The sequence below is a fragment of the Eublepharis macularius genome, chromosome 12, assembly GCF_028583425.1.
Source record: "Eublepharis macularius isolate TG4126 chromosome 12, MPM_Emac_v1.0, whole genome shotgun sequence".
Lineage (NCBI taxonomy): Eukaryota > Metazoa > Chordata > Lepidosauria > Squamata > Eublepharidae > Eublepharis > Eublepharis macularius.
In genome coordinates, this window is record NC_072801.1 from 56,801,360 (window position 1) to 56,818,251 (window position 16,892).

The 16,892-nt window shown below is 52.0% G+C and overlaps 2 protein-coding genes across 5 annotated transcripts in view; one reads left to right on the top strand and one right to left on the bottom strand.

The window, feature by feature from the left end:
- Nucleotides 1–2,969, top strand: part of LOC129338324 (UPF0687 protein C20orf27 homolog) — an 82,907-nt gene extending 79,938 nt beyond the window's left edge. For 2 of the 3 annotated variants that reach the window (XM_054992452.1, XM_054992453.1), the window contains exon 7: nucleotides 684–774. Coding sequence is in view for 1 of the 3 variants with exons in the window: in XM_054992454.1 (XP_054848429.1) it covers nucleotides 684–784 (101 nt within the window). In the remaining 2 variants the exon portion in view is untranslated. Of the gene's footprint in view, nucleotides 1–683 lie in introns of all 3 variants that reach the window. The other variant, XM_054992454.1, reaches the window with a different exon arrangement.
- A 309-nt stretch (nucleotides 2,970–3,278) lies between these two features.
- Nucleotides 3,279–16,892, bottom strand: part of LOC129338323 (heat shock 70 kDa protein 12B-like) — a 51,405-nt gene continuing 37,791 nt past the window's right edge. For both annotated transcript variants that reach the window (XM_054992451.1, XM_054992449.1), the window contains exons 10-13: nucleotides 14,723–14,827; nucleotides 11,191–11,449; nucleotides 9,095–9,198; nucleotides 3,279–6,475 (exon numbers count right to left, since the gene is read on the bottom strand). In XM_054992451.1, the coding sequence (XP_054848426.1) occupies nucleotides 5,832–6,475; nucleotides 9,095–9,198; nucleotides 11,191–11,449; nucleotides 14,723–14,827 (1,112 nt within the window). In that variant the 3' untranslated portion in view covers nucleotides 3,279–5,831. The remainder of the gene's footprint in view (nucleotides 6,476–9,094; nucleotides 9,199–11,190; nucleotides 11,450–14,722; nucleotides 14,828–16,892) is intronic.

Below are 16,892 nucleotides of genomic sequence, written 5' to 3' on the forward strand. Positions count from 1 at the left end.
TTGTGTGCTTGTCCTGAACGCCTTAGAGGATGTTGTCGCCCCGGCAGCTGCCGAAGCGGCTGGTACAGGAGACTAAACAGCGCTTGCCTCCTAGGGGCCTCGATTCATGCCAGTACAAACAACCGCTTTAACGGCACCCACCCCACCCCGGCCTGGAGACGCTTTGGCTATCTCTCCATCTGACTTAATATCCGGCTATGACGAGGGTCTCCAGTGCCCAGGAAATTAAATCTCGCCTGATGTTCATTTGCTGGAGCCAAAGGTGGTGGATGGATGCGGAGGCAGCCACGATAAGCCGAAGCCAAGATTAAAAGGGAGGAGGAGCTGAGGCAAGAGTTGCTCATGCCGATGGGGCAATAACTTGCAATAAAATGATAAAGGGGAATGGCAAAACACCCTTTGCTGCTAGGACGCTAGTTGCTGCCATCGGTACAATCAGGTCTGGAGGGTGGGCAATAACCGTCTGACTTCCCCTCCATGCTATTTGTTTGGGGTCCGAGTTTGCTCGCGCTTCGGCAGAGCAGTGCACATGCTGGGTTATTGAATTGACATGTTCTCTTTGGAAGGAGGGTGCTGGCCTGAGTAGAAATTCGCTCTGCTCCTTCCGGTATGAGCGTCTGTCCCTGTGCCGCTGGGGGTCCTCGCTGCTGATTCTGGTCTCCCCCCCCCTTCCTCTCTTGCAGACCGCCACCACGGCACGCCGATGCTGCTGGAAGGTGTGAAGTGCGTCGGCGCAGAGTTGGAGTACGACTCGGAGCAAAGCGAATGGCACGGGTTCGACTAGGACGGATCCCCCGCCTTCCCCTGCCAAGCCCGGTCAACTTTCTAGGGTTTTATATATATATATTTATATATATATATATGTGTGCGTGCGTGTGTGTGTGTGCATATATATATATAATATATATATATATTTTCCAGTTCTGCTTGAAATTTAAAAAAGAACAAAAAAGCACCGCCTTAGCTGTTTGCTGGCTGCCAGAGGCAGAGCGCTCTTTGTTTCCTGCTGGCCCAGTGACGCTTGTCTTGTGGGTTTGGGCGCTGTGTTTACTCCCACCCCCTCCACCCATCTCATCCGCATCCCGCCCTGGCAGCCCTCCGGTTTTGGTGGGTGGTTGCGGCTTCCGGCCAACAGGTGAGGCAAGGACTGACACCCTGCCATTCCGTCGGCCTTAAATCTGCAGGTGTGTGGTTTTGTACGAGAGTTGTGTGTGGGACAAACCTTATGAGGGCGGGTAACATTGCATGTCACTGTCCCACAAGTTGCATTCTCTTCTGGTTTAGAATGGTTTTGTTGTTTGCACACCTGTCCCAAGTTTCTGCTCGTTGCCGTTTAAAGAAGATAAAGCAGTCCATGCTCTCCGTTGCTCACTCCTCCGTCTGTGTGGCACTGCAATGGTGCAACTGGGGAGCTCTGGTGCAAAACAGCTGTTTAACACACCTCCGGTGTGGGCAGAGCGGACCTGCTCTTCAGCCAGGAAGAATTGGTGGGGGGACAACAGACGATGTTTCGACAGCCACCAAGACAGTTCTGAACTCCCGTTCAGCACTAAAAGGCTGAATGCGGGGTGGGGCGGGGTGGGGGGTGGGGATTGTCCTGCTCCAGAGATTTATGTGAGCAATTAAGAATTTCCTGCATCCTTGCAGGGGGGAGACTGGGGGGACTTCTGAGGTGCAGCTCTTTGGGTAGCTGGGGCCAATTCACATGACCAAGCTGGCTGGGGCAGGACGTCTCTCTTATGCCACCAGGTTCTTTGAAAAGTGGTTCACTTTTTGTCTCGAGCTGCCTAAGACGACAGCAAGTGAAGCTGCCTCTTCTTTGGAACCACTCGAATAATCCCTTTTCCCAAAAATGGTGGTGCCTCCCACAAGAGGGTGGGGATAACACAGCCCGGCTAGCGGCCAAGTGGTTGTGCCAATTGGCCCCAGTTTCAGTTTTAGGGAGTGATGTTTTCCCCAAAAGGTGAGGCCTTTTCAGAGATTCACGAACGATCTCTGCGTTGCAAGCCATATGGTGTTTTGGAGTCAATTGTGTTAAGGAAGTGTGTGTATGTGTGCGCGTGTGTTTCTCCTATGTACTGCTGCAATTTTTGTTTTCATGTTTCTCTCCCAAGCCCAACCTCTCCAATTATTTATGTGTAGCTGCTCAATTCCCAACACAGGACGTAAATTCCAAAAGAATTCTGTCGGCTCCTTTGCGGGGCCCAGTGTGCATTTTAAGCCGAATAAGGGATAAAGCCAATGGGCTGTGGTACTTCAGACTGCCATGCGGGGAATCCAATTTTTGGACGTTCCCTTAATTAAAAAATAATAATAAATCCCCGCAAGCAGAAAACTAACATATCAGGGAATGAGCTAGCCTAGAATGTTTCTTCCAGATGTATTAGGGATGGGGGGGAAGGTGCTGCTTGCCGAGATTCTTTGGGGGCACCCTAAAAATGGCAGTGTCGACTGGTACTGCCCGTTTGCCACCCCTATCTCCGCATGAAGAATGTGCATCTGTTTTCTGCAACCGGGCTGCACACTGAGGACCCTGGGGAAACTCCCAGAACTGCATGAATGCTCATCGGTGCTGGGGAAAGGTGGGGAAAAGCACCCGCTTCCCGACAGCATTGAATGCAGGGCAAATACCCTGTGTGGAAATGGCCCCATTGTGTTGCATTGGGATCCCATGTCCTTTCCACCACCCTCGATAGCAAATAGTTAACAGATTTATCCAAAGGCTCCTGTGGGGTGCAGCAGAGGAGGCGAGGTGTGATCGGAGAATCCCGCTTTTATGTTTTTAAAGTTATAACTGCTCCAGAAGGGGAAGTGAGGTTGGGGCAGCAGTGCTGGACAAGGGTTTTAAAACCACATCATTTCCCTGCCTTCAACTGCCCCCCCTCAACATTTCCCTGTGGGGCAAACACCAGCTGGGGAAGGGGGGGCAGCTCAGATTAGGAAACTGACGCCAGAGGATAGCAGTAGCCCCCTTTTCTGAGTTGCTTCCCCAACCCCCAGCGGTTTGGCTGTTTTTAATGTAAAGTGGAACACTGCCGGATTGGGGATTCTCCCCCCCCCCCGCTGCCCCCCCCAGAAGTCCAGGCCTTCCTTGCTCATGGAAGGAGAATATCTGAAGTCAGGGTTCTCCCCCTAAACCGGCCCCCTCCCCTCGGCTGATTTCTTAAATGTCTTTTTTTTTTAAAAAAGATACATGCTACACAGACTAGGAATGTCATTTAGTGATGAAAGAAACTTAATGGTTTTTATGTGCCTATATATAAATACATACATGGTTAAAAAAAAGCGTGTGGTTGATTTCTTTTTCAACAAGGAAAAAGGCAAAAGAACTTTGCTTGGAAAAGGATGCCCACTTCGATGGCTCCCCTGCGCCCACGTTTGGGGCTTGCCAAGATCCATCTATGGGTAGGAAGAGGGGCCAGATTGCAAACCGTTCTTAAAGTTTATACTTTTTTCAGGCAGGAAACTCCTTTGGGGAGGTTTTAAGCTGCACGATGATGGAGCCTCTACGGCCAGAGAAGGAAAACGCTTTGGATCCCGCTCTGCCTCCTTTGGGGAAAAGTCCGTTTCCAGCAGTCAGCTTCCAAGCAGAGCCTAAAAGCCCCCTCTGCCTCCCCTGTGGTTTCCCCCCAACATCTGGAGACAGGAAGCCCGTGCTTTGGGGCCATCACTTCCCAAACCGCTTACCTAGCCAGTGTGGTGTAGAGGTTAGAGGGTTGGATTAGGAGCTGGAAGACCCAGGTTTGAATCCCCCGCTCTACCGTGGAAACATGCTTGGTAGCCTTGGGCCAGTCACACACACTCAGAAGGACGCTTCCCTGACGTGCTACCTGCTAGGCGGCTCAAGGCCAGAGCTCCTGTGGTAGCCAGTCTAGCCGTTGGGCTCATTTTTCTCTTGCATCCTCCCTGGTTGAAATGCCACAGGCTCACTCAAGCAGTGAGGAGCCCCGTGGCGCAGAGTGGTAAGCGGCAGTACTGCAGCCCAAGCTCTGCTCACGACCTGAGTTCGATCCTGGCGGAAGCCGGGTTCAGGTAGCCGGCTCAAGGTTGACTCAGCCTTCCATCCTTCCGAGGTCGGTAAAATGAGTACCCAGTTTCCTGGGGGTAAAGTGTAGATGACAGAGGAAGGCAGTGGCAAACCACCCTGTAACAAAAGTCTGCCAAGAAAACGTTGTGATACGACGTCTCCCCATAGGTCAGTAATGACTCGGTGCTTGCACAGGGGACTCCCTCTACCTACCGCTACCACTCAAGCCGCAAGGCATTCAGAGTGTCGACATGCAAAGAGGATGGAGGGCTTAATACACAATACAGATAAATAAAATTTGGGGTTTCCAGAAAAGTGAGCGTCCCCCCTTCCACCATATACACTGCAGATGAGCAAGGCCCATGAGCTATTAATGCTTCCAACAGCACCATGTGCAGGGTAGGAAGAAGATCCAAGGGCTGTGTTTTCCTGGGATTGGGGAGGGGGGAAATTGGTAACAGGCAACCTCTGCTGGATAGATTCCTCAACAGTCCCCAAACCGGAAAGCGCCCCCCGCCCTTAAGCAAGTCTGCCACCAGAGCAGATGACAAGCCCATCTTATCTAAGAGAAATCCACAAATGGGACCGGATCCCCTTTGGTACTCCGTGTTTGGGAGGCACAGCTAGCACCCACCACTGCCTAAAAGCTGGGCACCCCAACAGACGGCAAGCGGTGAAACTTTTAAAAGCTGCAAAGCAGCCCCCCCCCCACCAGTGCCAAGAGCAGCAATCCAACTCCTTGGATCGAACAGGCGGCGCTTTTCTTCCCAGCTGCTTAAGGGAGGGTGGGTGGGTGGGGAGTAGCTGTGTCCCCTCCCCTTCATGGGCCTGGATGGTTTTTTCCCCTGCGGCTACAGCTCAAATGCACCCAAAGCAGGACGGAAACAGGGCGGCAAGCCATCTGGGAGGCCCGTACACCTCCCTAGCTCTGTAGACAAGGGGCAGAGATCACAAGGGGATGCCTCCTCCCACTTCTGGGCAAACATCCCAACAAAGGTTCCTCGGAGGAATGTGGCTGCTGCTTTCCCGAAGGCATGCGCTGCTTCTCCTGCATTTCGCCAGACAGGGCTGGGCATTGGAGGCCCCATTCTCTGCCCCATTCAGAGGTGGGCCCACCTCTCCAAGCAGGCCCACAGCCTGGTGGCGCACTGCACGCTGGCGCGTCTCATCGCTGCTTTGTTTCATGGACCCGACAGTTGCACTTGAGACTATTCCTGGGTTCACTGTAGGAGAGAAGTGTCCCAGACAGGAAGTAATTTCTTCCTTCCCTCGAAGGAGAAAAGGGGGGGGAAAGAAGGTGGCTATTTCCCCTTACAATATTTCAGCACCGCTAGATGTAGGTAAAATGGAGAGGCTGCCCTTGTTAACTGTTCCGCTGTAGCTGTTCCAGTTGCCACTCTGGCCTGTGGCGGCTCCTGGAGACGGCTTGCTGGAAGGGCGGCCCCAGCAAAACCTGCCTCTTTGGCACTCGAGCTGCAAGCCAACAAACCGGCAAGCTGCCCTTCGCTTTTCAAGAGTCCAGACAGGGTAAAACTGGTCTGTCTGGGATCTAACGAATCCAACCAGCTGTCCAAAGGGTAATGAGGGTTAACATGATCTTGCCTTCCGCTGACTGATCTGTGCAGTGACTGGTCTACCCGTGGCACCCTCGCTGTGGCTGCAGGCCCAAGGGCGATGTGATCATGACTCTCAGCTCTTGGTTGCTGGAGGGGAGAATATAGAGAAAGGGGGGGGCAAACAGTTGAGAGACGGGATGGGGGTGTAGCTTCTCCTTCACTCTCCAAGGCCTTCAGGCTCCGGGGTGTTAGTTGGAAAGGAAATCAATGGAGGCCCGCACAGTCTTTGAGGTCCGGACGTCCATGGCTGTCACCTTGATCTCCGTATCGCCAAACTGCATGCTCGCCCGTATCTCGCGCCGGCTCCTCTTGGGCGAGCTGGACTCGTCCACTTCCTCCAAGTCCAGGCTGATGGTGCCACATTTCCTCACACCGGGGTCTGTGATGTAGACCACGTCGTCGGTGGCACAGCAGTAGATGTTGATGATGATCTTGCGTTGCCCTGCCCGGGCTGGGCAGTAGCTCCTCTGCACCACCTCTCCCAACGCCACTGACTGGTCCACCGAGACGAACTTCTCAAAGATGTCGGTGCACCACTTCTTCCCTTCCTTGACGAGGAGCTTCTCCCTGGGGTGCTTGCCCTCCACAAACTTGTTGAGCACCCCGACGCCGTAAGTCAGGGGCGAGCGCCTCACCCGGACAATGGTGGGGTCCAGGCCAAACAGCACTGCCCCTTTAAGGATGGTCAGCCCCACATCCTGGGGGATGATGACTCGGCAAACGCCGTTGAAAGTTGATTGGACGGCATGCTGCAGCATGGCCGACTCGGCAAATCCTCCCACCAGGAAGAGGAACTTGATTCCTTCGACTTCCGGTTTCTTCATGAGGTCATCTGGAAAAGGGCAAGGAAGGAGAGCGGAGAAGTTAAAGACCACACTGGCCAGAATCAAAAGGGGAGCGGAGGGGAGGGGTGGAGAAGGTGAGCATAAACTCTCTCATTCAAAACCTGGAAGCTGCAGTTGATGGCCAAGAGCAGAGCTTCTGCAGAGAGCAGCTGAGTGGTCAGTCTGGGAAGGGCTGGTTTTTCTGAAGACCCCCCCCCCGCAAAAAAAGAGCTAGTGCCAGCAGAAAGCAAAGTCCTCCGTCAAAAGAACCCCCCAGCCTGTCAGCTACTGGGCAGGAGGACATGGGCACTGAAATCAGCTGCTGCAACGGCATCTCACTGAAACTAGGGTATTCCCCCATCCCGTCAAAACCAGGCAGCGCCCTTTGGTGAGTCTATGAGCCTCTCTACACAAGACACCTTGGTGCATGATCATCAAGTGTCGGGAGATGCAATGTTAGCCGGGAAGTGTAGTTTTAAAAGACAGAGCCGGCAGAGATTGCTCCTCAGAGGGTTTGTCAATTTCATCTTCACCTCTGGAAGGCTCTGGCAATTTCACTTCTCCACTCTAAAACTGTGTGGGATGGCAAGCAGAGGGCAGCCAGGAATGGAAATGGGCTGGAGCTGCCTTCCAGAGCCCGGCTTGGACCTGGAGAGGTTATAATGGGCTGAAGTTTCTCTTCTGGCATTTCACAGCCCCTTCACAAGCTCCAATGTATAGCAAAGCCTTTGCCCTGCCGCCATCTCTGTCTTTTTAAACAACCCTTCCCGGCTACCATTGCATCTCCTGATACGTGTTCTTCATGTGTCAGATGTCTCGTGGAGAGAGAGACTCAGTCTCCCTGCCTCAATCCCTCCATCTCACAATATGGAAGTCTAATGTCACAGCTGCAAGCTTACGAAGCGGCGTGGGACAAAGCTTCCAACGCACCCTGAGCTCCGTGGTCTTCAGCTAAAGAAACGGGTCACAAGCAGAGGCCCATTTCTGCTCTGGGGGAAGCTCCGCTGCTGCTGGTAGCTGTCGCAGATCAGGGGTTGGGCATCCTGTGCCGGCTTGCTGGCTAGCGTGGCTCTGCAACAAAGGCACACCACCTTTGGACCCTTCTGCCCACGCCCCAAGAATAAACGGAGGTTTGGCACTGAATCCGCACGAAGCAAGCAGCTGCAGCTGATCCCAGCTCTTCGACAAGTGTGTCCACAGCCTACCTGACCTTTCTTGCACGTATGAAGCAGGCATACGTCTTAAGGTGCATGCCTGCCTACACTGAGAGAATGTCATGTGTGAAGCAACCTGAAGCTGATGTCTGAACTTGGCTCTTCCGCAAGACTGCAGCTGCTGTTAGGCAGAGGGACCGAGGAGGCAGCCGCTATGGGCTCAGTCCTAGCCCAACCACCCGCCAGCCTTGACTAATGGGTGACTGGCACAGCTCCTCCTGACCACGTGGATCTCACGTGGCCAGGGTAAAGGGGTTTCTGCTTCACTAAAATTTTTCCAGAATTGTGGTTTAAAAGCACCAAACGATTTGCAATGCTTGGGTGTTAAAAAAAAGTGTAAACGGGTGGTGGATGGAGGATGGAGTGAAAGGGCCTTGAAAGAAAACCATGCCCCTGGCCCCAACCTAGAGCAGCTTCCAAGACAACCCAGGGCAACATAGTCACAAGGGTTTCTGCTGAACATTGGCTGCACAAGTATGCAACATGAGTATTTCATGCACGGTACCTCCACTTAGTGACACAGAGGGATCCGGGCACAGGCTTGTGTTGGGCAACGCAACCAGCAAGAGAGCACTAGGGGGGTTCCCAAGGAAGTACCAGCTGTGCCATGGTGGCCCGCACTGGAGGTCGAGTGACTCCTCGAGTGGGAAGGAAGCAGAGCTCGGAGTGCGTCGGGCAGGACTCCAGCTGTCTCCAACAGGTAGCTGGCTTCTGAGCCTGTCTCAGTCCATCCTTTCTCAAGCTATTTCAAGCATAGAAAAATTCAAGCCATTCAGGCTGCTTCCACACACGTTGGATAATCCACTTTCAATACTCTTTAGTAAACATTTGGAACTGCTTTTCCATGTGTGGAACAAAAAATCCACTTCCAAAAGATCGCTAAAGTGCATTGAAAGTGCATTATTCAACGTGTGTAGAAATGGCCTCAGTCCTATGTTGGTTTCCATGGCCAAGGCACTTCCCTGGCTGGCAATGGACATGGAAACCGACATAGGAATAAATGGCTTGAATTTTTCTGTGCTTGAAGTACCTTGAGAAAGGATGGGCTGAAACGGGACACCAGCTGTGGCGGGTCTTGGCTGCTGGCCAGCCCTGCACACTTTCCCCCCTCCTGCAGACTCACACACAGTCAGAGTGGCGTAGTGGTTAGAGTGTCGGACAAGGATCTGGGAGACCCAGGTTCGAATCCCCTCTCTGCCGTGGCAGCTCCCTGGGTGATCTTGGGCCAGTCACACACACTCGGCCTCACCTACCTCACAGGGTTGTTGTGAGGATAGAATGGAGGAAAGGAGAATGATGTAAGCCACTTTGGGGGGAAAGGGGGGGCATAAAGAAAGGAGGGGCTAGCACCAGGAGTTACCCCACCCCCACCCCCACTCCCCAGGATACGAGTGCTGAGATTCTGTGGCTCACCAATGTGGTTAATAATCTGGCTGATGGTTGGCTGGAAAAGCTCGTTCATGGCCTCGGACGACATGCGTAGCATCCCTTGGGAGGACCATTTCACCAGGTTCACGCTGGGGACAGCGAGAGAAAGAGGAAGGAGGCCATGAATTGGGAGGGGGTGGTGGTCGTTCTTTCCTCCCTGCCTGCTGAATCCCCCCACCAAGAAGCCTTGGTTGGACTCATCCCTGGCCCTGCCACGGTTCTTCTGCTCAAAACAACTTCCCCCAAGTTGCTTTTTCACCCGGCAGGGGGAAGTTACAGAAGCCCTCCTCCCCACACATCCCAAAACTACAAAGAGGCAACTTGGGGAAGGGTTATTAAAAGGGTCAGCAGCCAACCTGCCCTTCCTCCATGCCAGTTTGCATCCCGCCCAAGACCGTTTGGGGACTTCGAAAACAGATAAGGGAATAATTGCAGATGTCTGTGCGATGTGCAGCTTGAGCAGAGCCAGGCCAATGTATTTTGTTGCCCGAAGCAACCCCCCCATGGCATCCCCCCCATGCTGTCAACAGCCAAGTACCAGCTGAGCCCCCACCCTCTACCTGTGCCCCTCTGGCCAGGTGCTCACTGACTGCAGAGGTAGTGACGGCCACGGGCACAGACGGCTTTAAAAGGAATTCGGCAGATTCCTGGAGGAGAGGTCCATCCACGACAGAAGGGAGCCTCCATATTCAGGGGCAGTCAGCCTCACGGCCGCACTACATGTAACTGCATCTTTGTGGCAACCATGGGCATGTCACCACCATTTAAAGGCCATTTTAAAAATGCCATCAGGGAGAGAAAAGTTCTTTCTCTTCACTCTCTCTACATGCATAATTACATAAACCGCTATAAACCTTTTCTTCCGCTAAAATGAAAAGTCCCAGAATCTCCAGTGTTCCCTCTCAAGAAAGGTGCTCCTTAATCCTCTTAGTTGCCCTCCTTTGCGCTTTCCCCAGCATTGCAATGTCCTTTCGAAGATACAGGCGAACAGAACTGTGCACATTATTCCATAGAAGGTCAAACCATAGACCTGTACACAGGCTTTATAATATTGGCTGTTTTATTTTCAGTCCCTTTCCTAATAAACCCCAGCATGGAATTCACTTTTCTTCACCACTGCCACACAATTTCGACATTTTCATCGAGCTGTCCACTACACCCCAAGCTCTCTTTCCTTCTAACACTGTCAGTTCAGACCCCGTCCAATTACGGGTTTTGTTTGAGTTTGCATCCGCATCGTCCTACCAAAATTGAACTTCATTTGCCCCCCTCCCATGGGCATACATCCAGAGGAGTTAGCAGTGTTAGTCTATGGTCACAAAATAGTAAAGCATCCGATAGCACCTTTAAGACAAACCAACTTTATTGTAGCATAAGCTTTCGAGAACCACAGCTCTCTTTGTCAGATGCAACCTGACGGTTGCATCTGACAAAGACAGCTGTGGTTCTCGAAAGCTTAAGCTACAATAAAGTTGCATCTGATGAAGAGAGCTGTGGTTCTCGAAAGCTTAAGCTACAATAAAGTTGCATCTGCTGAAGAGAGCTGTGGTTCTCGAAAGCTTAAGCTACAATAAAGTTGCATCTGATGAAGAGAGCTGTGGTTCTCGAAAGCTTAAGCTACAATAAAGTTGCATCTGCTGAAGAGAGCTGTGGTTCTCGAAAGCTTATGCGACAATAAAGTTGCATCTGATGAAGAGAGCTGTGGTTCTCGAAAGCTTAAGCTACAATAAAGTTGCATCTGATGAAGACAGCTGTGGTTCTTGAAAGCTTATGCTACAATAAAGTTGCATCTGACAAAGACAGCTGTGGTTCTCGAAAGCTTAAGCTACAATAAAGTTGCATCTGATGAAGACAGCTGTGGTTCTCGAAAGCTTAAGCTACAATAAAAATTGGTTCATCTTAAAGGTGCTACTGGACTCTTTACTATTTGCCACCCTGTTGCCAACATGCCCAATTTAGAGAGATCTTGGAGCTCTACACAGTTGGAGGAGAGGGTGGCACCGTGGAATTACATCACCATTCCCTGGGACATCCCAACCCGGGGGGGGGGAAGCTGGGGACCCCCACGCATATAGCCACACCTGCTGCGCTTGAGGGCCGTCTCCACATTCTGGCCTCGGTGCTTTCGGTAGAAGTCAATGAAGGAGAAGGGCAGCGAGATGTTGAGGGGGTTGGCGCGATGGGGTGCAGCTGTCCGCTTGCGGGCCTCGAAAGCGATGGTCAAGTCGACCCAAGCGGCCGGGCGCTTGGCCTTGAAGGTGGCAATGAAGTCCTCGCCAAAGATCTGGCAGAGCAGCTTCTCGAAGGCGAGATCCACACCCACGGCCCCGTATGGACCCCCTGCAAGGCACCAGCACAGATGGGGGAGAGTCAGAGAAGCAAAGCAGAAGGCGGTGTAGGAACTGAGCTCAGGTTCCCTTTCCCACCTACGCTTTGGGAGTGTGTTTGGGGCAAAGCACGGCATGCTCAGGTGCTGGGCGAGACAACAGACACACTCTCGGAGGTTCTTTGTGCAGCTTCCCAAATTGTGGTTGCAGCTCTTGTTACAGCACAGCCACAACGGGGCTTCTTCGTGGCCGGTTTCCTGCCCAGGTCCCTTAGCAGCAACTATCCCTCTTCTCAAAGCCACCAGGACTTTTTCATTTTTTAAAATCCCCAAGTAAATATCATCACACTGCTATAGCATTATAGCGGTCTGTGTCCCGTTCCTCTGTACGCTATTCTCTGAGTTATTTCAATTTTTTTTTAAAAAAAGGCAACTCTCCAGCCCTTTTCATTGCAGAGATACCTCCCTGCGACACAGGGGCAAGAGACTTTTTTTTTTTAATGAAAGCTGGGGATTCAGAGAATAGCGTACAGAGGTAGTTACATTATATTGATATAATGATACCCAATTGCCATAAAAAACCCCCTACTGGCTAGGAGGAGAAATGGCCACTGTGGGGCCAGGGTCAGGGGAAATGGCTGCCCTTCTGTGGCTGGAAAATCCAACCTTCCCCAAACACAGCTGCAGGCTTCCTCGGGAGGTGGTTCTTGGGAGGTTTTGAAGCAGAGGCTAGATGGCCATCGGACAGCAATGCTGATTCTGTGAACCTGGGCAGATCATGAGGGGGAGGGCAGGAAGGGCTACATCAGGGCTTAATTCTCATGGCCCCTTCTTACATGTCCAGGGTAAGGCCAATTACCAATTTGGGGTGAGGAAGCAATTTTTCCTAGGCTAAGGATCCTGCTGGTGTTTTTCCATCTTCTGGGCATGGAGCAGGGATCACTAGGGTGGGGGCGGGGGGGAGAGAGTTGTGAATTTCCTGCATTGTGCAGGAGGTTGGACTAGATGACCCTAGAGGTCCCTTCCAACCCTATGATTCTATGATTTCTAAAACTGGTAAAGCTGGTTTGAGAAATGGTTGTTGTGGATTTTCCGGGCTGTATAGCCATGGTCTTGGCATTGTAGTTCCTGACGTTTCGCCAGCAGCTGTGGCTGGCATCTTCAGAGGCGTAGCACCAAAAGACAGAGATCTCTCAGTGTCACATTTCTGTCTTTTGATCTCTGTCTTTTGGTGCTACACCTCTGAAGATACCAGCCACAGCTGCTGGCGAAATGTCAGGAACTACAATGCCAAGACCACGGCTATACAGCCTGGAAAATCCATAACAACCATCGTTCTCCGGCCGTGAAAGCCTTCAACAATATACTGATTTGAGAAAGATCAGAGAAAAGATGGTGAAATGTTGGGAGGTGTATGAATGCACCAAGATGTCATGGGAAAGCAGAGAAAACCCCCACTTCCCAAAAGCACTGAGCCCGGAGCAGATAACCCATGTAGAAATGGTCTGAATGTCAACCCTGGATTAAAGAGACGACTTGGCTTAGTGGCACTGCCCCTGTTTGGCATACAGAAGGTCCAAAGTTCAATCCCCGCAATCTACAGCTGAAGAAGGCTCAAAACAGTCGGTAACGTGAAAGACTTCTGCCTGAGATTTTGGAAAGCTGCTGGCGGTCAGAGACTGAGAAACAGTGACCTTGAGGGACCCAGGGGCCAACTCGGAAGACAGCTTCATGTACTCATTTAACAAGAAAAACAACAACCACACTTATATACTGCTCTTCTCTAGACCGATTAGTGCCCCACTCAGAGCAGTGAACAAAGTCAGTGTTGTTATCACCACTGGCGTTGAGCTGAATGGTTCACCTAAGACGACCTGGTGAGCTCATGGCAGGAGTGGAAGTCGAACCAGCAGAGTGCTGATTCGCAACCCAACCACTTAGTGCACTGCTAAGAGGGAACAAAGTCAGTGTTGTTATTATCCTCACAATACAGCTGGGGAGCTGGGCTGAGAGGAGGGGCTCGCCCAAGGCCACCTGCTGAGCTCATGGCAGGAGTGGGGGTCGAACCAGCAGAGTGCTGATTCGCAGCCCAACCATTTCACCAGTATGCTACAGCAGCTCCTATAATAATAACAGTGTGCTTATATACTGCTTTTGTAGACGGATGAGTGCCCCATTCAGAGAGGTGAACAAAGCCAGTGTTGTTGTTATCCCCACAACACAGCTAAGGAGCTGGTGCTGAAAGGAGTGGTGGACCCAAGGCCACTTGCAGAACTCACGGCAGTAGCGGGATTCGAACCGGCAGAGTGCCGCCCAAATACTTAACTGCTATGCTACAGCAGTTGTATTTGCATCAACTTGGATTTGGAAAGGTATTTTTTAATACTGGGATGTGACCAAGAGGAATTCTGCCTAAGGAAGGCTGTAAGCCCAAGGAGCCAGAACTTCTTCCGCAAACAGTCCCAGTTTCTGCTCCATGTTTTGGTGCATCCTTGCTGTTTCAATCTCAGCCACCAGATGGAGATCTAACATAACAAAACCAATCCAAAGGAACTTCAAAGCTGCTTTTTAAAAAATCTGGGCAGCGTTCTGGGGCCTCCTTTGCAACTAATTGTATGTGTGGGGGGGGGGGGGCTTTGTTTTTCTAGTTGCAAGATTGTGCAAGCTTTTAGGCAGCCATGGAAATGCAGTTTGCACATGCACAGAGGTACTCTGTAGTGCCACTTTGCATATATCCAGCTGCTGGTCCCCGGTTTCATTTGTCACGTGAACGCTTGTTGGCTTTTTCTTACAAACTGATATGTGCGTGTACAAGCAGGATGGACATGAATTCAGTGCAATCTCTGTGTGAGAGAAAACCCAGGTAAGAACATAAGAAGATCACTGGCGGATCAGACCAATAGTCCATTTGGTCTAGCAACCCATGGAAATTGCAGGAAAATGGCCCCCTTTCTGCTTTCTCTCCACCTTGGTTTGGGGCACTGCTGTATGCAGTGTCCCCCCCCCCCTCCATTTTTCTAAGTAGGGAAAAGATCTCTCTCTCTCTCTCTCTCTCTCTCTCTCCCCAAAGTCTTGCTCTAATAATCTCCCCCTGCCCCACATACAGAGATCACTTGCCCAGCTGGGAAACGCCCAGAGTTGTCAAAGGAAGTTCTCCTTTGGCTCCAATCAGGTGACAGGTAAGCAAAAGAAGAAGGGTCTCTGCCCCAAAGAACTTACAATCTTCATTGCAGGGGGGAGCAAGGGCAAAGAGGCGCAGACACCACCCATTGCAGTGAAAGACCCACCTGATGCTTTGTAGAGTTCCTTCAGCGTCCCCTGTGGCTGCTCGATTTGGTGAACGGTCAGATCCACCGTCCCGCCCCCACAGTCGGCCACGATGTAGCGGTCTCCTGTGGGACCCAGGGGAGAAGAAGGAGGCACAACGCTTAGAGGAGGGGAGCAGCTGGCACTCCAACACGAATGCTCTTCTGCCGCAGGATATGCCCAAGAGCCATGTGGAGGGGCAGTTAGGCCAACACGGGGCAGATCTTAGTTCAAATTTCCACTTTACTGTGAAGGGCAGTAGGTGACCAGGGGCTCATCCATTAGCCTGCCCTACCTCATAGGGTTGTTGCAAAAGGAGGAACAGAGAACCAAGGGCATTGCCCTAGGTTTCTTGGAGGGGGACAGGGATACACAGCGGGCTTGACCTACAATGCTCAAAACACTCGGGTTGCCAACCTCTTGGCATTACAATGGATCTCCAGACTACAGAGATGAGTTCCCCAGGAGAATATAGTGGCTTTGGAAGGCAAACTCTTATGGTATACCATAGATTCTAGTAAAGAGTCCAGTAGCACCTTTAAGACTCACCAACTTTATTGTGGCATAAGCTGTGGTTCTCGAAAGCTGATGCTGCAATAAAGTTGGTGAGTCTTAAAGGAGCTACTGGATGATGCATCTGATGAAGAGAGCTGTGGTTCTCGAAAGCTGATGCTGCAATAAAGTTGGTTAGTCTTAAAGGTGCTACTGGCCTCTTTACTATTTTGCAACAACAGACTAACATGGCTAGCTCCTCTGGATCATAGATTCTAGGTGAAATCCTTCCCCAGTTCCCCCACCACAACAGGCACCAGCCCTCTCCAGGAATACTCAGGCCAGAGTTGGCAACCCAGGCCAAAAGAGCATCACTGTCACCACATACTAATTAGTGGGGTGTCATTGCACCCGGAAGGACTCCCTTGAAATGAAAAGGAATTATGCAAGACTAAGGGGGGAGGTTCTGGACAAAATAGATGCAGTTTGTCCGGAGGGTCAGAATCCAGCAGGGTCCTTGGGGTATCTGGCCCAATTTTACTACCTTCTCCACAGCCAGGTCCAGAAAGGGTCCCCCGTGATTTCTGCCAATGTCTCCTGGGATTTAGGAGCTGCCGCCAGAAGGGCCCGCCATGCCGGTGCGGGTATGCAGGGCTTCATCTCATCTCTGGGGCAGATGCCTGCACACGCGCTGCTCACTTGCGCTCTGCCCCCCCTGCAGTGCGCAGCTGGCCGTTTCACACTCGGCAGCTACCCAAATGGATGTTGCACGGCTGATGGCGGAGTTCAAGCAGTGCAGAGGGGCAGGGGCTTGGTCTGCGATCCGGGGTCTGAGAAAGGGTGTTGCGAACAAGAGGTCCCAAATTTTATCCCTGATATGCTGGAGAGGGTGCCATCGGGTGCCACGTTCCATCTCAGGCACCTCCTGTCACGAAGCACCCTGGGTCACCGAGAAAGCGCTCTCTCTGCCTGCGGCTGGGGTGAGCTGGGCTTCTCCAGCCCCAACACAGCACAAGGTAGCTTCATAAATTCTGTGCCCAGCATGGGCCTCGCCTGGCCATTGGCGGTTTCCTGAAGGAGGAGGCAGCCTGGGAGAGGGTCCAAAGTCAACAGGGCCTCCTTCGTCAACAGGGCCCAGATGGAAACCCTCAAGTGGAGGAGGAGGCCTCCCAAACACACCCGGGTCTGTTTGGATTGCTGGGAAGAAGGGCTTGCTCTCCATGCAAGGAAAGGCAGGGGGAGGGGGAGGATGGATTTCTTGGGCTGCTCCTCGATGGGGAAGGAAAACATGCCAAGGGCAGGCTTGGATCTAATTCTACAGCTCTGCTTGACACAGCGTCCTAGCAAGCTCTGCTGTCCCCTGGAAGACTTTGGGGGGCAAAGAGTGGAAGCAGCCTCGGGCATGGCACTTGATGCCAGCAAGACCCTTTAACTGGGCAGGTGTGCTGCATCCCAGGTAGGGTTGCCGACTCACACTTGCGAAACACCTGGAGATTTAGGAGTGGAGCTTGCAGAGGGGGAGGGAGGTTGGGGGAGGGGAGGGACCTCAGCTGGGTATAACGCCATACAGACCACCCTCCAAAGCAGCCGTTTTCTCCAGGGTCATAGATCCAGAGGACTTCGCCGTGTTAGTCTGTAGTTGCGAAACAGTAAAGCGTC